The following is a 23,868-nucleotide window of genomic DNA, read 5'->3' on the forward strand; positions in this document are numbered from 1 at the left end:
AATTGTACTCTACAAGTTTAAAGACAGTAAGTAAAGACATTAGTGCAATGAGAACACGAGAGTAAGGAAAAAAACAAGGTAAAGCCAAGGGTGAGTCTGACACACAAAAGACACACTTGCCAGACAGAAGTGGATCAGAATTGGGGCTCTCAATAGTCTAGTAACTACTGTAAAAAGTGAGATAAATGGGATAAGATCAGGTATAAAACCCAAGATGCGTATAAGCTGAAAATACACTAGCTACTCAGGAGAAGTGAAACCATATCGCTGGTGCTGAGATGTAAATGAAAGCTTTCTCATGAGGTCTCATAAAAGAAAAATATAAAATAGTGCTGTTGATGTTTATCAAAAATAGATTTATAGTTCTCCTTAAAATGTCCTTCTGATGCATCAATGGTACAAAATCGAGTGAGCTGAGTTAAAATAATTCCATAGGAGTCCAAAGCACAACCTCTGAATAGTCTGCATAAATTCAGATACAATTTAAAGTATCTATGCAACTGCCTAGAGCGACCAGGTAGGGCAAATGGGAGTGGTCACTACACAGCTAAAGCTAATTGCTGCCTCGCTTTTTCTTTTTTCTTATTTTAACACTGTGGAGGTCTCACAAGCAGTACTGCGGTTAACACTTTCCAAACTTTGATTTAGAAGAACGAAACTAATATATACTTCAAAGAAAGTTCCTTTAACGTTGTTTATAGAAATATTTACAATCTAATCCTGGTTAGGCACTGGGCTAAGGTTTCAATATGCTCATTTTACAACACTCTACGGAAGGTATTACCCACATCTCTCACAGTTGAGTAAATTAAAGTATGGAGAATGTTAAGTAACTTGGCCCAGAACTACAAAGGCAGTAAGTGGCCTCTGCCACAAAATGCTGTGTTTTAAATTACACACAACTCTGCAACTGGGATTAAGACCTTATATTAAATACTTTATAGAGACTGCTCTGTTGGGAAGTGCCAGGGGCACAAAAATAAATGACAGAGAGAAAAATCCAATATGGTAAAATTCCAACCAGAGATCTCAGGCTCAACAGACTCCTATTCATAAGGTAGATATGGTGATTTTTACAATTTAATCAAATATTCATTATTATCCTTTACAAGTTTATATAAATAGGAGAACACAGTTTTGCTTTTGTACCTACCACTCAAGCCAATGAAGCCTTGAATGAGACAGGGCTGCCCAAGAAGACATAGAGGGAGAGGAATTCTAGGCACTCCCTGGTACTTTCTTCTGGGAGGAGCTGGCTGCTGAGGGCCTTCTTGATAACAGCATCACTCATGCACCATTCCAAATTCCCGGCCAGCTGTGTGTGCAAACCCACTACCCTGCTGCACTGTCTGTGGCCAGCATTTATTAGTGTTTTACCCAGAATCCATCCTCTACTCTCCACGTTACGTTCTGCAAAGGCCCCAGTTTTTTCAGGTACCTGTAACAGGGTGTGTATTGTAGCTGATAAGTAAATTCTGATGGCCACATTCCCACTCCACGTGACTGGTTTGATCCTGACTTTTCACAATTCTGACCAATAAGTTTTGAGGAAATATCAGCCAGGTGCCTTTTAGGATAAATTGATAAAAGGAAATATGCAAGAAAAAAAGCCTCTTCTCATCCCACTGGACACTGTCATGTTCTTTACTGCTGTGTGTGTTTATGTATACGTGTGGATGCATGTGTATCTGTGCGTAAGAGACAGACACACAGCTGTAAACAGACAAAAAGAAGCAGAGTAGAAAATGGATTATATTAGGAAATGAGGCATATAGAAAGGAATAATTTGTAAAAAGTTCAGGAGAGAAGTGAGCCAGACAATACTTAAAAAAGGAAGAAGCAACCTTCACCCCCATCACAAGCAAGGCTCGCTATGTCAAAATTATTTCTTTAAAGCTTCCTAGAATTAGAGAGAAGGCAATCTTGCTCTGTGCACCATTTATACACTACCAAGATCATCTGAAAATTAATAACCTCTATTTAAGGATGAGAGTGAAACAGCAGCCAAAAATAGCATGTCATACTGAATAGGGACCAGCTTGAATAATCTGGTATCTGTTTGCATCTACTGAATGTGGCTGTGCAAAATTCCAGACTGTGATGATCTTATGAAAATGCATTTCTTTGCTCACATAAATATACTGCTAAACAGCTATGGCATTATATCTAGATCCAACTTTCCAATTCTATGCACATATTGCTAAATGTCAAATGTATTCATATTCATTTATGTTTGAATGCTGCTTTGAGTGGAAAACTATAAATCATCCATTCAGAAATAAAAATAAAATAGATACGCAGTATTATTTAGCACCACAGATGAACCTTATTTATTTTACAGTTAAGCAGTGAAGTGAATAAGCATTTTCAAACAGAAGCTCTGACTCTGAAAACTTATAACAAAATGGCAAAACTCACAAGTTTCTCCAAATATCTGAGTTTCTTCATAATCTCAGTTATTATTATACCTTTATCATCCCAGTCAAAAATTATGACTTTCATAGGATGGTATCTATTACATTGAATATCTTCTTTACTGGTGCACATAATGCAACTCAATTACTCTTGAAATATTTTAATTATCATATATCAAATTGTTTTTTGAAATGCCTCATAAATGGAGAAATGGTTTAAAAAGTTGGATGACCCTAATCAGATCTCTTTAGTTAATCTTACTGGTGCAATGATCTATCACCAGACAAAGCTACATCAAATTCTTTTCCTTCTCCCCATCAGCCAAAACTTCTGATTTTCCATTATCATTAATCTCTTAATGTTGAAATATGCCAAGGCTCTGACCGAATTTCTTTCTTCTCTCTTTTCTCATACTTTAATGACCTTGACAAATCTTATAGCTTTAAATACCATCTATTTGCTAATAATTTCCAAATATATATCTTCAGCTGAACCTATGAATTTTTACATGTAACTCCCTACTCAATAGTTCTATCGGGTGACTAATAGGCAAATCAAACTTTACCTTTCCAAATCTGAGAAAATTATCTTCCCCATTAAACCTGTTGTTTCCAAAGTCTCCTCATCTCAATTAATGCCAACTATTACCTTCCAGTTGCTCTGTCTAAAACCTCAGAATCATCCTTGCCTCTCCTTATTGGCTCACGATCCATAGCCCACCAAATAGCAAACAGCTCTTCCTATGAAATATACTCAGCTTCTGACCCCTTAATATCACTTCTGCTCTGGTCCAAGCTATTATGTCTCACTGGGAATACTTTAAGAGCTACTCTCCTGCTCTGGCTTTCCTCCAACCCATGCACATACCACATGCACATACCACATGCACATCATCTTGTGCTTTCTCCAAGCACAATAATCATCTTGTAACTTAAATATGATTATGTTAATCCTCTGTTCAACTATTTTCCTATCTCACTGAGACTAAAACCTTATAAAGCTCTATATGGTCTAACCCTTGGTTAGACCTGACTTCATTTCCCACAACTCTTCTACTTGCTCACTTCATTTCTGCAACACTGGTCTTCTTGCTTCTTCTGGAATGTACAAGCATACTTCATTGTGCATGTATTGTCCCCTCTGCCTGAAAGGCTCTTCCCCCAGGTACACATATTACTTAAACATTATCTCCTTGGTGAATATTTTACTGACCCCTAATCCTAAATTGCACTGCTCCTCAACACTCTGTCTCCTCCACACTTATCACTATATGACAATATATTATAAATTTTAATTATTTACTCTTTTTTTTAACCCACTAAAACATAAGCCTCATGAGGACCTGGTTTCTTTCCCCAGTGTTGGGAACAGTGACGTTCATAGGGTAAATAGTCAATTAACTTTGCTGAAAAGTGTTTGTTGAATACCTCTACCTTAAATATCATCTTATCATTATGTAAAGTTGCACACCTCCAAATTTCTTCTTCACTTTTTATTCTGTAGCTCAGTGTAGAGAGCCACGATCTGCCCTGCTGCAAGTTAGAAATGTTAGTTATTAACAACTTGAAACATTGGCTGCCCTGCATTCTTTAAGTGATGTGGATTCTACCCTCTGCCTACCTCTTTCTCATATTAACTCTTCTCTGCAACTCCACTGCCACCTCTTCCGTTCAGGTTCCCACTGGATCCATACTGAGCAAAGGATAAAGTACGTATTTCTCAACCTGACAGATAAGGCCTCCTTTCCACCTGACTATAGTCCATCTTTAAGTCACATCCCCTCTTCCTTACTGTACCCTCCCCTCCACACACCAATCTGGTTTAATCAATTTAGCATGCTTTTTGAGCTTCTAAAGCTTTTCATAGTATCCATTCTACCTGAAATATTCCTTGTGCTTTGCAAGGAATAATTCCATAGTCATTTTATAGGACCAATCTCAAATATTACCTCTATACTGTCATCAAAATGACAACAGCTAAAAACTACTGAGTGCTTACTATGATCCAAGCAATTTATTTGCATTATATAATTTAATCCTTAAACAAGCCTATTAGAAAGGTACTAATAATTTCCTCAACCTATATATGATAAAATGAGGCTGAAAAAAGTTAGAAAACTTGCCCTGGGTCACAAAATTAATAAACAGGTGAGCTAGGATTTGATGCTTCATTTATCAAATTCCAAAGCTTAGATGACAAAACTCTAAATGAACAGCTGAACTGACCTTCAAATGAATATTCCGAATGTCTTTACTGACTTAAGTAATTTTGAAACCATTAATTTTATTGCTGTGAGATAAGAACTATAAACCACAAACTCTAAGAAGGAGCCACTTTGCAACTAACCATGTAATGTATCAAGGACCCACTGTCAGATATTATTTTAGTTTGCAGGAAAACACATACCTTTTGTGGCTATATCTGTGTGATAAGAAAAAGTAACTGTAATGCCATTATTGTTCATTTATAGCAAATGCAGGATTATAGGCAAGGTAAAAAGACCAGAGCCCTTGCATTTGCATACCACAAAACCCACACAAAGGTCACCTGACATAGTCAAATGTCCTCTGGAATGTTACATAACTGCTATCTTTCTACCCAATAACTATAACTCCTCTAATCTTTGCCTTTCTTACTAGAGCTTCATTTCACTGACCTTTTCATTATCAGTTGCTTTGCTGGGTTTGCACTTAGCATCCCACCCAAAGGTGACTTTGATGGAGTCTCTGAAGGCTGCCCCAATGTCTCCATAGAAATGGCCCCAGGGTTGTCTCCAAAATGGCCCTGTCTGAGTTGCCATGGCAAACAACCAGGCAGATTGCTATATTCAGTTCTCTGCCAGGGTCGCCATGGTGACTGCAAAGGACGGCTCCTTAGAAGGACCTCACAAGGGCACGTTGCCATGGTGACCCTATCCTGCATATTTCTAAGCAACTTCCTTTCAGTCTTTCTGTGACCAATCAAGGCCGGTTCATTTTTAGAGTAACTCTGGTAGGTTCCTCCCGAAGATACCATCATAAGGCACAGGGATTTTAAAAGTGAGAAGGCCTATAAACAAATTAATTATTTGAAAATATAAACAGTTCCATTCACAAATCATTAACTCAGTCCCCATAAATTTTAGGAAAAATTTGTTTTGATGATAAACAAAAAAATACCTGCAATGTCTCTGTTAAATGTGTCTGTTTTAAAACTTAACCAAAAGTATCTTACAGAATATAATGCAGATAATTAAAGTTTCAAATTTTTCCAGTTTTACAATGTAGCAGCTACGTGGGTATTAAACACTTTAGAGTAGACATGACACACACACCCAAGTGAAATCATAAATATATACTGATTAAGTTATAACAAAATATCAAAAAAATTCTTATACAGCAGAAGACAAAATATTTGCAAGCTCAGTGGAAAAATAATGTGTTTTTTTTTGTTTTTTTTTTTTAACTGAGTTGGGAAATCCCAGCCATATTTGGACCCAAGCTATTTTTTTCCTTGTGTTTTTGTGTTTGGAACAATCCCGATTAATCTTCTTTTCATTTTAAAACATGAATATAGGCCATTCTTAAAATATGCTTGGTTTTTCAGCCATGCTATTATTCTCCTGAAACTTTAAAATATTCTACTGTTTCTAGTATTTCATCAAGAGCAAAATTTTGTCTAACCACTAACTTCGATATCCTTAGTTACTTAACACCTAAAAACAAATTCTAAAATTCAAAAGATGCAATTACAATTTCTATACACATGTGCAGCCTTTCACAGTCAATTCTAATTGACTCTTAACTCTATATATATAGTTAAGAAATATATGTATATATGTACTTCTATGTTTATATATACACATATGTATATATATGTTTCTTAACTATATATATTGAGAGTGTTAGGAGTCAATTGTTTCTTACTAAATAGAAAAGGTTAATCTGGGGTTCTCTCTAAATCACAAAGATGATTTTTCCCTTGAGCACTAGTTCCTCTAGTTCTACATTTTCTGTTATTCTCTCTCACAGATTCCTTTCTCCTACTCTGTCCACAGCAGCCCACCACTCCCCACTCACATTCCACTGGAGAGAACAGAATTTCACTTAATATGCATAGTCAAGAAACGTAACAATAATTCACAGTATAATAATTCTAAGTTGCACAGAGACATGCAAGTTAGACTTCGTAGACACAAGGACTCTTCGTATTTGTACTCATCTTTTCTGGTTTTCACAATATTAATTAAATAATGAAATAATTGCACAGTCTGATTTTCTAGAGACTTCATGCTTCAAGCCTTCAATATGCTTGCACAAATCAGAGTAGTCACTGTGGCTTCCACTCATTCCTTCACTACATATTTATTGAGTGACCACCATGTGCCAGGCAGTGCACAAGGGTCTGGGAACACTCCAGTGAACAAATAAAAAAAAATCTGCCCTTAAGGAGTTTCAATTATGGAGAGGGAAAGAGAGAGAAAAATATACAAAGAAAACTAATTAGGAGGTCATATGTTAGGAAGTGATTAAAGTTAGGGAGAAAATTAAAGCAGGGAGGGGGGATGCAGAGTCCTTGGCCAGGTCAGGGCTGAGGAGGCTGCAACACTACAGATTTACAGGGAAGTTTCAAGGACTCCCCCACTCACCTGATGTAAGTGCACTCAATATTGTATTCAATAACAACCTAAATCCTTAAATTTAAAGCAAAATTTAAAAAATATTTCATAATGCACTCAGTAGAAGTTCATTAGATTAAAAGCCCACTTTTCCCACTTCTATACCTGCTTTCTGATAGGCAGCACTGTCTGAGGCACGCAAGAGACATCACCACCTCCAATCCTATTCTGCATTTCAAGACCTATATATAAACTTAGGCAAATTACTCTACCTTTCAAGTGTCTTCTCACTTTTAAAATGAGAATAATTATTCCAACCTGATAGTATTACTCTGAAAATGCGAAGATACTAAAATATAAATATAAAAATACCATGGGTAAAATAATCTATATCTAGAATTTGCTTTAGAATATTCAGTAAAAATTTAAAAATGAGGAGAGACAATAAAAAAAGTTGAGCCAAATGTTGAGAATTAATGAAGCCCAGTTATGAGTATATGAGAGCTCATTATATTATTAGATCTCACTTTGTTTGAAAATTTCCATAATACAATATCTTAAGGGAAAGATTAAACTTGCAAACACAAAGATATTCCCTTTCATAAAGATTTTAACAATACTTAGAAAAAAAGTATACAGGAACATTAATGTATATAAATATCTCAAAAAAACTATTAAAAAGTCGATTTACTTACTGAGTACTTACTAGCCTGGAATAATGCTAGCATTGCCTTTCATACTTTCTTCCAACACATTATCTCCTTTTTACAAAATTATACTTTCCTAATAGTACCAGACATAAGTCAGAAAGGCAGAAAACCATCATTGTTAAGCTTGTAGACTCACATGGTATCCAATGTATAACAGATTTTAGGAAGAAATTTTACTATAATTTGCTGAATGCTTAGAAACAATCATATAAGAAACAATCATGTAAGGACATTGCTAACAAAAATTTTAGACAATGAATTTTATATGATTGTATCAAGAAACTTAAAAACTTACCAGATCAGTATCTGCCTTTTTATAGGTCAAAGCTTCAACTTTGGAATCCAGTTCTGCTTGTATTTGGTCTCTTCTTTTCATAACACCCTTTACATTAAAACATACAGATAAAATAGGCTGTACTTAGTTTTAATAATCTTTCCTATAGCAAAAATATATATTTCAGAATATAAATAGCATCTCTTCCCCAAGCCATCAGTCATTTGGGGATACAATACATTTTAAAAGTTGTGGTTTTCTTTGTTAATCTCTAAAAACTAAATTGAAAGCAAGTATTTAAGAGGGTTTTTTTTCCTATAAATGTTTTATTAGTTTTCCTAATGCACATTTTACCCATTTAAGCATTGTACATATGTACTACATTTGATGGAATCCGCATGTATAATTCTTCAAAAATAGTAAAGAGCAAAACAAACAAAAAATAGTAGAAGCACTGGAGAAATACACTATGGCATAAACTAGTTATGGGTGGGATGTCACATGGACCATATCTACACTCTGTGGCAACCTTCTTATCTGACTCCAAAGGATCAGATAATCAAACAGGAAATTATGGTAGGGAATCAGAAAACTGAAGTATGCATTCATAGCCTAAGCATTTTATTTTAGCTCAAAATATAAAATATTCATCAGTTAGCCAAGCTTTGGATGAGAGATCATAGCCTCCTCTTTGATAGTTTCATCTTGTTTTCTTGATTTCATGTTTCAGAGTTTTTAAACTTAAACCACCCACGTGAAGAAATTTGAGTGCAGAATTCAACTACATCTTTCATTTTTGCCGAACTTTTACAATGTCTTTAAGTGATTCACATTTCTTCCAAGACATGTAACTTAGACTTTATGGACACAAGGACTCTTTTTATTTGTACTCATCTTTTACTGGTTTTCACAATATTAAATAATGGCATTCTAATAAGAAGCACAAATGGCCTGAACAGGTTAAGGAAAAAATAAAATTAAGTTTGGACAAGCAAACAATTCAACCAGCTAGAGAAGTACAGGACATAAAAGAGAAGGGCCTTCTGGTGTTTTAAAGAAGAAGGAAAGAAACTAGACACAAATCAGTTACATGGAAGTCAAACAAGATGGCTCTACACTATTTAAATGATAACCAAAAAGCATTAAGTATCGAGAATCACCTAGTACAGTTTTGCACCTGGTGGAATGACTCTTAAGACATTCAAAGCAGGCCAGGCACAGTAGTTCACACCTATATCACATCTCAGCACTTTGGAAGATAGAGGTGGGAGGACCACTGGAGCCCAGGAGTTCAAGGCTGTAGTGAGCTATGATTATGCCTCTACACTCCAGCCTGTGCAACAGAGTGAGACCATGTCTCTTAAAAAAAAAAAAAAAAAAAAAAAAAAAAATTCAAAGGAAGCTAACATTTTTCCTAGTTGCAAAGAAGTCCATAGAAAATTCAACTAATACCTCAAATTCCCTTATATTTACCTCAATGTTTAAATGCCATTAATGTCAAGAAAGCTCTTCCTTTCTTTGACCAAAATGACTCACTCTCTAATTCAGTCCTATTTATTTAAGGTCCATTTCAAAAAAGATGAAGCACTGGTTTTCATATGCACAAATACATTTTAAGTAAAAGGTTGCTTCAGAGGACAACTGGTGAAAATTACATGAAATTAATCATTTTTATGGAAGGATTACTTTTCATTACTTTAGCTGAAATTGAAGAGAATGTTCCAATATCAAACAGAACAAGAAATGCAATATAAGTACTACTTATTATACCCTAGGCTTCTAAAAATTAATTCAATCAAACGAGGACCTATAAAATAATTCTAATTTTTCCATACCATTAATAATGTAATGTAATACTTCAATTACATAATTTCCATCTTGATATAATATAGGAGAAAACACTAATTAATGGAACAGAACATAAAAATCCGATCTTCTTGAAGATTTACACAAGGGGGTGACCCCAATAATGACGTGAAACCAAAGGATGTAGCCAAGGAAATGGATAGAGAGAGGAAAGAGAATCATCAACAGTGAAACATCGAAGGCCTTTGGGAAGCAAGAAGCTTTGTTTACAGGAGGACTCCAACAAAGTTAAGTACAGCCGAAGCCTGAAATGTCTGTGCAATATTTAATGACTGTCAAAGGAAACCTAAACATGATCAACGAGAGAGGCAGATCTCATGCTGAAACACAAAGTGAGCTTTTCAGACTAAAACAAGGAAAAGTTTTTAATAAAGAAAAAAATTGAAAGGAATCCCTAGAAATCAAGGGTACATGTCCAAAGAAACCATGGTTCCAATTATAAAGAACGGAAAAAAGGAGCTGTATCTGAATGCAAGCTGATTCCTTTCCCCATCACCACCCTAAAACACTGAGGGTGCCAATTTGCCTGTGCAAAGTATTGTAGGCACAGAAAAATACTGGATGAAAAATATTAGCTTTGCAGATAGGATTGTTAAATTCCAAATATCTAGAAACCTTAACTTGAACTGAGGAAGTAGAATGCAAAACTTTGATATAAGAGGAATAAAAGCCTTTTCAAGTAGTGAAAGAAAAACATTTTAACTTGAAAGATTTCTTTTAAAAGCTACCAGAAGGCAGAACATCAAGATCCGACTCAAGTACTTTCTACATAATGGTACTAAATATATTGCTAAATCAAATGTACCTAGAAGCAGGAGAGCAGTTCTTTCATGAAAAGAAATCCCCAAAGCACCAAAAAATTTTAAAGTAAAATTTCATAAGGTTTGGAAAAACTAATCATATTCCCTATGTAAATTTTGATTGAGGATGCTTCAAATCTATGTATAATCTGATAAATTGTTGGTGTTGCTATTGAGTGTTCCTGCTTTTTAACAACGGATTCTTTCCTTCATCTATTTAGGCACACAGTGAACAAATATTTATTGAACATCTACATTCAAAACAACCTGCTAGGACAAAAAGATAGTGGTTTTAAAGAAAAGAAATATAGCTGCCTTTATAGAGCTTATAATCAGGTAAGGGACTGAGGTAAAATTAGAATTAGGTGTTCTTACCATTAACATTTCACTATAAAGCACATACTCATGTACAACAGGAAGCAGGGCCTCTGAGAGTCCAGACATCCGCTTTTCAGTGGCCTTACAGCATCTGTCAATGCAGCTGGCAACATCCTTTAGAGTATCAACCAGATCCTCTTCTGACGCTGACCACAGAATATGAATTGGGCCATATTCTTTCATTTCATCAAAATATTCTTAAAAAAAAAAAAGAATAAGCTCTTCAATAAACAAAAGTTTTCAAAATACCTGTATCCTAGATAGTAGGAAAGGGCCTTATTTCTCTCACAGTGCACATGTTCTTACACAAGAACATAAGAAAACGGATATCATCCTTCATTAAATCAACCAGCCATCACAGTTTGCCCAGGTCAGTCTTTGAATGACTACTATCCAAGTGTAATCAATAATGACATACCTTTTCACTGTCAAAAATGTCTTGGCTTGAAAAATAAATTATATGACCATCATATCTATTATAGACTTCTGCCTACCACACAACTGTATCTGAGTGCCTCATAGGCAACATGCCCTGAAAAAAACTTAGCATCTTCTTTCTCCCCTTCTTCTGACTATATATTCTACTTAGTGGTAACTACTATCCATAAATCTAAGCAAAAAATTGGGAGGTTATCCTAGAATCATACTTACACAGAGCCAGTCAATCACCAGTTCCAAAACTTCTAGATCTTAAACTATCCATCTACCTATGTACTTATCTTCACTTCCACCACCATCAGCATCTCTAATCTGTACTGCTTCAAGGGTCTCCTATTCTCCCTCTATTTTTATCACAGTATAGAAACATTGACTCTTTGTAGCTAAATTAGAATTAGTTAAATTAAACCTTTATCATTAGTCCTCACCGTCTGCTTCTCCAGGTCCAATGTGAAATTCTCTCCCAAAGATTTTAACTCAAGACAAATTGCTTGTTCAGTCATGCATAACCCATGATTTCTCTTTACAAAAACATTTGCACATGTCCCTCTGCCTTGTCCTCTATTTCTATCACCTGACAAACTACTTCTAATCCTTTAAATTCCAGTTCAAATAAATCTCCTCTGATTCTGTTTCAAAGGATTCATAGATGCTTTGGCCCTCAATGAGCTTATCATAATTTTATACTTTCATTAAAGCATTATCCCACTGTATTATAGATGTCTCATAACTCAAATGCTCTTGGCCACATACTCCTTAAAGCAGGGACTGAGTCTTATTATTTTTCTATCTCAAACCCTTACATGTAATGAGTTCAATAAATATTTTCATATCAATGAAAGAATGCATACATGAGTAACCAAAGACCATTCAATGTTTGATACACTATGTATTCAAAAATTTTTGGATTTCATTTTAAAATGTGACTGTCTTTACAATTTTACATTTTTACTTTCACACTTAATTTTCAATGATGTACATAGCTTTTTGTGGTGGAAAATTTATAAGCAGTGACCATTTTTTGTCCACTATCCATATAAATACAATTAAATTATCTATATTTAACCATCTTACAGTTAACTCATTAGGATTTGCTGATATCTGTCATATTTCTCTAAACTATTAAAACTTTAAAAGTTTGTATTAAATAAAAAGTTTAAAAATATGAAATTTAAAAACAGTGGAGATACTAGTTGTTACCTAATGAACATTTAATCACCTCTATAATCCTCCCAAACTCCACCTTCCTGATCCTAGGCCTGTCTTTATGTTAAATAATGACCATACTGAACTAATTTCTAGAAAAGAAAATTTTCCACTCTCTTTTCTCAATTGAGTCAATTGAGAAATCTCAAATTTCTCATTTTCTCAATATATGTCAATGTCAGTCATTAAATCTGAACAATATTTATGTTTATATGCAAAGCTGCCCTAAAATTCTAAACTGCGCTTACATACCACTCAAATCACATCTGTGTGCAAACATTTAGTTAGCTGCGCTGTAATTTGTCTGTTAATATACATATTTCCCAACTAGACTGTGAGCTTAACAGGTACCATCTTAATTACTCTTTGATACTCATTGATAGTTTATAAAGCTCTTAACTAGCAATAGTTTCCAGAGATCTCTTTGAATTGCCATACCACCTAACTATGCATCCAGAATCTACTAAATAGAACTGGAATCACAGAACCTAGTTAAAATAATTCACTTATTCAGGTTAAAAAAAAAAAGACAAATAATAAATGTAAGGGCAAACCAAGGAGGTTTAAAACAAATTATTATACTACATTCAGTCACTGCAGTAATCTCATCAGGGGTCAATGCACCAAAAAAAGGTAGAAAAGGGGCAAAGTACATGCAGTTATAATTTTTTTCTATATCTCTTTTTAAAACCAATCAATTCTTAATAAAGCACATTTTCCTACACCATTCCAAATCTTATGTTCATTCATGTTTTTTTTTCAATCACTGAAAAAATTTTAATTGAGTATTTATTATGTTTAAACACTGTCCGGATACTAGAAATAAAATATTTCCCAGCTTATCCTGATGGGCAGTACAGTTAAGTAGAGGTCAATTAACAAATAAGCCATCAACTTAGGAACTTTTGTTTGTCTTTATGTAATTCCTCATCTCTAATAACAAATTATATTAGGAAATTATTTGCTGACTCAGTTATCTATTTTTTAATGTAAGTAAATGCAATTAGAAAATTAGGGGAAAAAATCATCACGTGATCAGAATTAGAATTAGAAAAAATTCACCAACAATTCTGATTTATAAACTAAAAAAAAAAAAAGAAAATAGGAAAAGAGGCAGATTTTCCAATACGTAAATCTCTGCCATACTTCGAAAGGTTTAATACAGAGTATCTGTTTCCTCCAGAAAAAAATAATTACCAGAAAATATGAAAATCCTATTTCCTGAAACATTACTTCTTTGATTCTGAGCTCTGTTCCATGTTGAATACAAACAACCACATCCACAATCTTAAACTCGGGGCTTACTTTACCATTATTATCTATGAATGGGAAGTAGAGCAGCTAGTGATTGATAAAAGCAAAAATGGAGACTGGCCATAACTACCTTTGAAATCATTTAGGAATCAGAAATGTCCATCAGATGGCTAGGAATAAGCCACACTTTGAAGCTGACATTCTAACTGAATGTTGCTATAATATACCAACAAATGTGAAGATTCATCAGAAACTGAACAACTTTGAAATCACATTTCAGTAATTCTACTCACCCCTTTCTTCCTTATAAATTCTCTGAGATATTTTATCTATCAAATTTATTTTCTGGCTAAATAGTTCAATAAAGTTATTCATTTCCATGAACTCCTCTGGGCGGTTTTTAACTCCTCTCATTGAGGATGCAACAGCTCTGACTGTTTGCCCCATCCTGCTTAGCAAGCCAGGACCTTGCTTCTTGTGAGAAGAGAGTTCCTAGAAACAAAAAACAGTATTTCTAGTGAAACAAGTCTCAATATTCCGAGACTCAATACAAAAATAAACCTAATTAGGAGAATAAAATTAAGATAAAATGGTTTCATAGGCATCAATCTTTTTAATGTCAGCTTGAAGCAGATGAGCTTTATTAAGGTACAGTGTTTCCTCTAAGTGGCAGCCTCCTTAATAATATTCCCTTTCACAGTACTCATGTAAAACAGCTATATAGTCTTTCCTCAGACGTAAATCTTTAAAAGAACAGAGTTTAACAGACAGAATACTGCTCAATGAGATACTAGAGAAGATAAGGATAATATGACATACCATCTATATTTTATAACAGGAATTTAATGGAAAATGATTGAGAGAAGATTTCTCAGGGCCTAAGTTATACTCCGAAAAATAAAATTGGAAAACTTCATTAATTCTTTAGATGTAATAGTAGCTAACATTTATTTAGAGCTTAATACCTTCTGGGCACTATACTGACATTTTAATACACGTAATTCACCATAAACCTATGAGGTAGGTTTTATTATTTTCCTCATTTTACAGAAGAAAATAGAGGCACAAGAAAGTTAACTAACTTGCTCAAGATCCCAGAGCAGGCTGGCTGCAGTGGCTCACGTCCGTAATCCCAGCACTTTGGGAGGCTGAGGCGGGCAGATCACGAGGTCAGGAGATCGAGACCACCCTGGCTAACATGGTGAAACCCCGTCTCTACTAAAAATACAAAAAAATTAGCCTGGCATGGTGGCAGGTGCCTGTAGTCCCAGCTACTTGGGAGGCTGAGGCAGGAGAATGGTGTGAACTCAGGAGGCAGAGCTTGCAGTGAGCCGAGATCATGTCACTGCACTCCAGCCTGAGCCACAGAGCGAGACTCTGTCTCAAAAAAAAAAAAAAAAAAATCCCAGAGCAATTAAGTGGTAGAGCAAGAACTGGAATCCTAGAAGTCTGATTCCAGAGGCTACATTATTAAGCACCAACTTGCTCTGCCCACTTAAAGTCATTAGGATGGTTTGTAAATAGATACTACCTGAACATAGCACTTCAACCAAATGAAGTGGGTAAACTGTGACACCACCTTCACCAGCTGGCTGTCTACAGAGAAAACTTTTTTTTTTTTTTTGAGATGGAGTCTTGCTCTTTCCCCCAGGCCAGACTGCAGTGGCACAATCTCGGCTCACTGCAAGCTCCGCCTCCCGGGTTCATGCCATTCTCCTGCCTCAGCCTCCTGAGTAGCTGGGATTACAGGCGCCCCCCACCGCGCCCGGCTAATTTTTTCTATTTTTAGTAGAGACGGAGTTTCACCGTGTTAGCTAAGATGGTCTGCATCTCCTGACCTTGTGATCCGCCCGCCTCGGCCTCCCAAAGTGCTGGGATTACAGGCGTGAGCCACCGCGCCCAGCCGAGAAAACTTTTAATAACACACGAAACTAGTTATTTCATACTTAACCTAGAAGGGACAACTATAGACTTCCAAAATAGATAGAAAAAATCCTATAAAAGAATATACTACACAGAAACATATCCCTTGAGAAGTATGGTGTAAGTTAAAAGAACAAATAAAAACAAAAAAGGACAAGGGATTCTAATCATCGTTGTGGCCCTTGTTGAAACACAAGCTTGGGATCAAATAAAATATGTGATCAAATAAAATACTGCTGACTACCTAATCTACAGATAAAAATATATTATTTACCCAAATATTAAATAACACATTGTCTATCTTCCTTCAGGTTTTCGTTCCTGAATATCTTGCAGAAAATAATACATACAAAGTAAACTTGTTTACTTCCAATTCAGTGTGATTTCTTTTGTGCCAATAATAACAGATGCCATCCTTGACCAGGCAACACATCCATCCAAGAGTGCTACAGCCTCATTTGATAGAGTAAACATTATCAGAGACAGCTCACGTCACAACTGGCAAGCTATTACTGAAACTGTTGACTGTAGAGAATATTTCTAACAGCTTCTAAGGTTCTGAAGTCAGGCCACATATTCATTTCACGTAAGTCATAAAGGGCTTCCATAGAGCAGGACTATCTGTCAAGATTGAAATGAACCACTTTTTAGCTTCTACCACTGGCAACAACTGAGAGATATAAAACTCAACATTTGCCAGTAACTGTTTAATATTGACCCTTTGTCCTGTTTGTTATCTTTCTTGCTGAGTTATAGCTTTATAGAATAAAAGAAAAAACAAGTAGAATGGATAAGGTTTCTGTATTAAAAATTAGGCACTCCCCCACTTAGATAATTAAAGGAAAAGTAAGGAGATTATATTATCTATCTGTCCGTCTGTCCGTCCGTCCATCCGTCCATCCGTCCATCCATCCATCCATCCATCTCCATTCATCCATCTACCCATTTAATAAGGACTTTTATCCTAACTTAAAAAGCCCTGATCCATTATTACTCAAAATAAAGTAGACCCTTGAACAACACAGGTGTGAGCTGAGCAGGTCCACATATGTGGACTTTCTTCAATAAATATATTGGAAAATTTTTTGAAGATTTGCGACAATTAAAAAAAACTCACAAACCATAGTCCAAAAATGTAGAAAAAACTGAGAGAAAGGTATGTCATGAATCCACAAAATATATGTGGATACTAGTCTATCATTTACTACCCTAAAATGTATATAAATCTATTACAAAAAGTTAAAATTTATCAAAACGTATGCACATATTCTGACTCACATGCCACCATTTGCAGCTGAGAGAAATGTAAACAAACATAAAGATGCAGTATTAAATCAAAACTGCTTAAAATTAACTACAGTACACACTGTACTATTGTACTATTTTTGTAGCCCTCCTGTTGCTATTTGTGGCAAGCTCAAGCGTTGTGAATATCTGCTTAAAATGCCATGTGACGCTGATCATCTCCGTGTTAGTAGTTCATCTCTCCAGTAAATTGGGTATAGCAGTAAAAAGTGATCTCTTGTGGTTCCCATGTATTTTTTTTATTGTGTTTAGTGCAGTACTATAAACCTGAAATAATACCATGGGACCCATATGAAGTGCCACTAGTGATGCTGGAAATGTTCCCAAGAAGCCAAGAAAAGTCACGTCATTACAAAAAAAGTTGAATTGCTTGCTAAACACCATAGACTGAGGTCTGCCACTGTCATTGCCCTCCATTTCAGACCGACAATTCATCTTGTAAACAGACAACATAAACTTATGGTATCAATAAATACAGTAGAATACTGTTAGTATATTTTGTCTTCCTTAGGATTTTCTTAAATAACATTTTCTTTTCTCTAGGTTACTTTATTGCAAAAAATACAGTATATAATACACAAAAGGTATACATATGTGTTAACCAACTGTTTGTTACAGTTAAGGCTTCCAATCAACAGGAGGCTACTAGTAGTTAAGTTTCTGGGAAATTAAAAGTTACACATGGATTTTCAATTTCATAAGGGGTTGGTTTCCCTAACCGCCATGTTGTTCAAGGATCAACTATAGTGTCAATGAAAGAAATATATTTATACCTGTTCAGTATTTGCTATTTATGCAAGAAGCACCCTGACATTAAAACATTAGAGAGACAGAAAGAGAGAGAGAGAGAGAGAGAGAGAGAGAGTGTGTGTGTGTGTGTGTGTGTGTGTGTGTGTATATATATATACACACACATGGAGAAGATACAAGATTTCTGTAATATTTATATGTAGATTTGACACAGGGTTATATCTGAAGGATAACTCTCCAGTGTTTCTGAAAAATTCCATCTCAATTCAAGTACACCACTGCGTGATTTGTAATGAAACAAGAGGAAGAATACAATCTACTATAGATACAGACACCCAAAGATTATATGAGTATAAATAAAAATCCTTTACCCAAGCTTGTGCAGTGAGAAAAATTTTGAAGTCTTCATTAAATGTTAAAGTTGGATGATCAGCAATTCGGTTCAAAAATTTATGTAAAGCCTTCCTGCGTGTCTCAATGAAGTCATCGTTAAAGCGTTCCACCATTCCTTTTACTATAAACTTTTCTGGCAATGGCTAAGGCAAAAAAAATTAAAAAGGTATTCAAGTATTATTAGCCATAGGTTTATAAGCAATTCTACGCTTTCCCTTTTTGGAAGACTAGTTGAACATCGGATCATTTCTTATTAAAATAATTTTTAAAAATTCACAATGTTAGAACCAAAAATGAGAAATCATAATATATTATGAAGAGTTTTTTTTTTTTTTAAAGTGTACACTGATTGAAACATTTAGAAATCAATATTATTCCTAAGATAAATGAATTACAGTGAACTTAAGGTCTGAAATTAGGTTTTAGGCATTCAAAAAGACTCAACAGAAAACTGGTAGCTATTCTATGAAAAAAAAATTTTGCAAACTTACTGGAATAATCAGAGTGGGGTGTGCTTCTTCCAGTTTTCCCTTCAACCAAAGGAAATCTTGATACCGTCTCCTAACTTCAAATTCACTGGAGTCAAATTCCCCACGAGATGTCTGAAGAAAGTAAGAGAAAATAACAGCACATGCAATATAAGATAGAAGAAACTTGCCTAATGTTATTTTAGACATTGTGAAATAAATGGGTCTCTAAGAAAAATTAACAAATCCTAATTATTCAGTGTTTGTCAGCCTGTAATTTTTTTTTCTTTTTTGTCATCTATTCATGTAGCAGATGAAATAAAGCAAACTTTCTGGTATTTCCAGAAAGAAAGCAAATATCATACTTAAATTTAAAATCCAAACTGAAAAATCTGTCTTACAACAACCATCTGCCTTCCACAAGATTTTAACTACTATTATCTTTGGCATGACTTTCTCGCTAACAAGCAAGTGTGTTCTGAATTTAGGTTTCAAATATATTTCTTTTCTCAAGATGATCAGAATTCAGAATTTGAGGAAAGTCCTATTTTTGCAATTTGGAAAATAACCTGAATGTAACTGAGAAAAATGTTTTCTTGGAATTTGCTCAAATGAATTGCTGTGCTAGGATTTGCTTTTGGTATATGAAAATTCTAACATTTTAGAGTGATTTTACCACTGTTTAAAAAGAAGTAATTAATAGACATTTGATGTGAAAAGAAAATCTTCCTGTCATTTCTCAAAGAATTTTATTTTGGGTTATATGCCTAAACTCCTAAAAATTAAGCAAATACATTAAAATATCTGTTCTCAACAAACCAAAAATCCATGCCAACACATGTGACAAGAAGAACATGGGTACAATATCAACCTCATTTCTATTGCCTGAGTCCCAAGCCAAAGACAAAAATATGAGTTATCTAATGCACACTCACCTCTCATAGGAAAACAGTCACTCACACCAGTACCTTATTTAACTGAATTTTTGCATATTAAAAATTACATGCAGTAATATTTAGGTTGAATTTTCCTGCAGAAGTAAACATGGAATAACACATTGCATATATATTTCACACTCACCAGAAATATCAATCACCCACACAGATGTACACAATTGTAAATTAAACAGTCCAAGTCATAAGATGCAATCTTCATTGTCATAAAATAAGGTCCATGAAAGCTATACTTTCCAAAGTTTATTCTCTTAAAATGAATGTTTAGAATATTATACAATGTATCTTTGTACAACGTTCCCTTTATAATGGGAAAAAGTGGGAGCAAATGAAATGCACAAATCTAAAAAACTAAATGTTCACAAAACACTACAAAATTTTAACTATTATACCACATGGTACATGATATGGAAATGGTAAAAACAGGAAACTAAATCAAGTACCAGCACAGTTTAATAATATACACTGGTTGGTGTATGTCCATATGCAAATAGATGCATGCACCCAAAACATGGTTTAGAGTAACTCATTAAAAAATATTACTGAGCATCTCCTTGTACCGGGTACATATGTACAGGTCCACTACCAATTTCTAAGAATATAAATTGCCATAACGAACAATGAAGCACTCAAAAGAAAAAAGCCAGCAGTTAAAATAAGATTGAGCTGTATATGTCTTCAAGAATATCCAACATTTTATGTAAGCATAAAACAATCTAGTATAAATTCCAGTAAGAAGATATAAAATCAAGTCAAATAATTGGTTCGGTCTATCCTCATCACTCTGTCACTGACTCAAAAGAATTCTCTAATGCAGTACAACAGAAGAAGAAAACAGAGGATAAGTGCAAGCAACGAGAAGAATATGTTATTTCTTCCTACTGTAAGATTTCATTCTTCTCTTGAAGGGCTGTAAGAGATACATATGTAGGAATATGATAAGGAAAACAGTCATTATCAGCAGGGTTTGGAACAAGACTATTTTCCCTACAGCAAGGATTAGAATCATTGTCCCTTCTAAAGTGGACAAATTTGATCATTATAAGATGCTGCAGTGGCTCACGCCTGTAATCCCAGCATTTTGGGAGGTCGAGGCAGGCAGATCACGAGACCAGGAGTTCAAGACCAGCCTGACCAACATGGTGAAACCCCGTCTTTACTAAAAATACAAAAATTAGCCGGACGTAGTGGCGAGCACCTGTAATCTCAGCTACTCAGGAGGCTAAGGCAAGAGAATCGCTTGAACCTAGGAGGCGGAGGTTGCAATGAGCCAAGATCACACCACTGTACTCTACCCTGGGTGACAGAGCGAGACTCTGTCTTGAAAAAAGAAAAAAAGAAAAAAGACGCACAAAAGCTTCCAAACCAAAGCTTCCAAACTGTAGAAATATCTGGGTTTGATAACATATATCCAACTTAGAAATATCATGTATTTCATAAAGTGCATTTGGAGTACAAATAATGCTTCTAACATAGAACACAGTTTTCTATGGAAGCAACATTGAAAATGCTGGCCAATTTTTCATGTTTGACCATAAAAGCTTGGGTACTTGAAGTTTAGTACTAATGAACTCGTGTGATCTCTACCCCCAAATGCATTTATTCCAAAAATACCAACCTTCGGTCAAGTGTGAACAGTTATTCTAAACTCACTATTTAGAAAACTTTTTTTGAGGGAAAATGAAACCTAATAGTCAGTTCAGCCAATCAAGAATATAGCTTAACTCCTAACTATACAGTGACAGGCATTTATAGTTTTGTTTTCACAAAGAGAAAGTGGAAGGAAAGTATCTTGTTAAATCTCTTCATTCTTACTCTTATATGTACTAAGAGAACATACATCTCTAGATCTCCAAAAGAGAAAATACTTCTTTATAACAGTCACTTAAAATATGCTAACCTAGACAACAAAGGGTAATTTCTCATAAAAAGAACAGATGCCACAAATGTGGTCTTCCCGATACAATCATTTACAGATGGATCATTCTTAAGTACTCCTAAATAGGTGATTGTCCACGTACATATGTGTATATTCATTTATGCTTACAATCCTTAGTATCCATGAATATAAATATTTATAAAACCAAGATTTTCCCAGGAAAGCCATCTTTCAACTTCCAAATTAGATGGTGTATCCCATGCTCATAATATCCAATATTTTTCCTTCAAAATATTTATAACTATAAATAAATAACTTAGTATATGATATGGTTTGGCTGTGTCCCCATCCAAATCTCATCTTGAATTGTAATAATCCCCATGTGTCAAGGGCGGGGCCAGGTGAAGATAACTGAAGCATAGGGGCAGTTCCCCCATACTGTTTTCATGGTAGTGAATAAGGCTCATGATATCTGATGGTTTTATAAATGCGGGTTTCCCTGCACAAGCTCTCTCCTGCTTGCTGCCATGTCTTGCTTCCCCCTTGCTTTCTGCCATGATTGTGAGCCCCCTAGTCCAGCCATGTGGAACTGTGAGTCAATTAAATGTCCCTCCTTTATAAATTACCCAGTACTGGGGATGTCTTTATTACCAACATGAGAACAAACTAACACAGTACAAAATTAATTATTTAATATCATCATATGCAAACACCCCTTCCTCAGAGAGAAAACACCAGGAAAGTAGAAAGTTCCTTTTGTCATACCTATCCTGATCACTGACATATTCTTAATATATAAGCACAATACTTGGGACAAAGGGGGTACTCAATAAAAGCTTGTAGAATAAATAAGTAAATGATAATAAGAAAAGACTATTTGATAACATGATCTACCTGTACTATTTATATATTTGTATCTCTAATATATATTTCTGTATATATAGACATAGTCTATATACTAGTAATAAGAAATAGAACAAAGGAAGTCAGTTTATAATAGTGAAACTGAAAGTTTACCACATCCATACCTAAATGCACAAAAATATAATAGAAAAAATGTATACTATGAAAGTAAACTGTTTGGATTTAAATCTCAGCTCAGCTAATTACAATGTTGTGTAACCTTTAACAAGCTACTAAGTTTCAGTGTCCTCATGCATGAAATGGGGGTAAATCATAATATCTGTGTTTGAGGATTACTGTGAACCTTAATGAGTTAACATGTAGAAACTGGTTAGAATATTACCTGGCACAAAGCAGTCACACAGTAAATGTTTGCTAGTTTACACGCTTTAATATTATTATTACTACTACTATTACTACAAGACCAGTCCATTTAAAGTATGTGTAAACAGGAAAACTCAGAAGAACAGTATGTCCATGATCAGAATGAGACTCATAAGGTGCCTTTTGAAAGAGTGTCTTTCTGAGAGACGCAAATGATGGAAAAATAATTCAGTTTCACAAATTATTTGCTAGAATGGATAATGACAATAGATAATTATAACAGTATTAATAGAAGAAATTTGGCTCTACTCTAGCAGTATGCCTGTATTAACATATTCCATTTTCATAAAGACCTTATAAGGTTAGTACTGTTATCCTATTTACAAACAAGAAAACTAATATAGAGAGGTTAATTAAATTGTCCAAGTCACATAGCAAGGAAGGAGAGAAATCAAGATTCAACTCCATGTTGTCTTGCTCTACCACATCTTGATATAGCTAAGATAATTCCTTCATTCATTCATCAACAAAATAAATAGTTTACTTCTTATGTCCTAAGATTTGTGTTTGGAATTATGGATAACTTAAAATACAGTTACCTTCCTTGAGAAACTCACAAACTCACTGAGAATAAATACAAATAAACATCTATTCACATACAGGTAGATGGCAATTACTGAACACTTATCGTGTGTTAGGCACTTTACTAAGTGGGGTGTGCACTGATTACTTATTCTACTGCAACCCTACAGAAGTGAGTTCTATTATCTCAGTTTTATCGATTTAAAAAAACAGCTTAGTTGGATTAAATATATGCTTTTGATGTTTTGCTATATTGACTCTTATGTTTTACATTCCTTAAGAGTTCAATAGAACAGTACGAGAAAACAGAGGAAGAATAACTATTTCAGCCAGGGGACAGTAACAACTAGAGAAGCCTTCACAGGCATCTAACATTTTGAGTTGTATATTGAAAACTAAACATGACTTCTTCTGTCTAAGAAGGGGATGGACACAGCAAACAGAAGGAAAA

General features: G+C 34.7%; 1 protein-coding gene across 3 annotated transcripts in view; it reads right to left on the bottom strand.

Annotated features, from left to right (window-relative positions):
• The window catches only part of SNX7 (sorting nexin 7), a 102,505-nt gene that overhangs the window by 49,948 nt on the left and 28,689 nt on the right, over positions 1–23,868 (bottom strand). For all 3 annotated transcript variants that reach the window (XM_063728312.1, XM_002810576.5, XM_054530913.2), the window contains exons 3-7: positions 18,801–18,911; positions 18,288–18,452; positions 14,232–14,430; positions 11,038–11,237; positions 8,018–8,104 (exon numbers count right to left, since the gene is read on the bottom strand). In XM_063728312.1, the coding sequence (XP_063584382.1) occupies positions 8,018–8,104; positions 11,038–11,237; positions 14,232–14,430; positions 18,288–18,452; positions 18,801–18,911 (762 nt within the window). The remainder of the gene's footprint in view (positions 1–8,017; positions 8,105–11,037; positions 11,238–14,231; positions 14,431–18,287; positions 18,453–18,800; positions 18,912–23,868) is intronic.

The sequence above is a fragment of the Pongo abelii genome, chromosome 1 (genome assembly GCF_028885655.2).
Source record: "Pongo abelii isolate AG06213 chromosome 1, NHGRI_mPonAbe1-v2.0_pri, whole genome shotgun sequence".
Classification (NCBI taxonomy): domain Eukaryota; kingdom Metazoa; phylum Chordata; class Mammalia; order Primates; family Hominidae; genus Pongo; species Pongo abelii.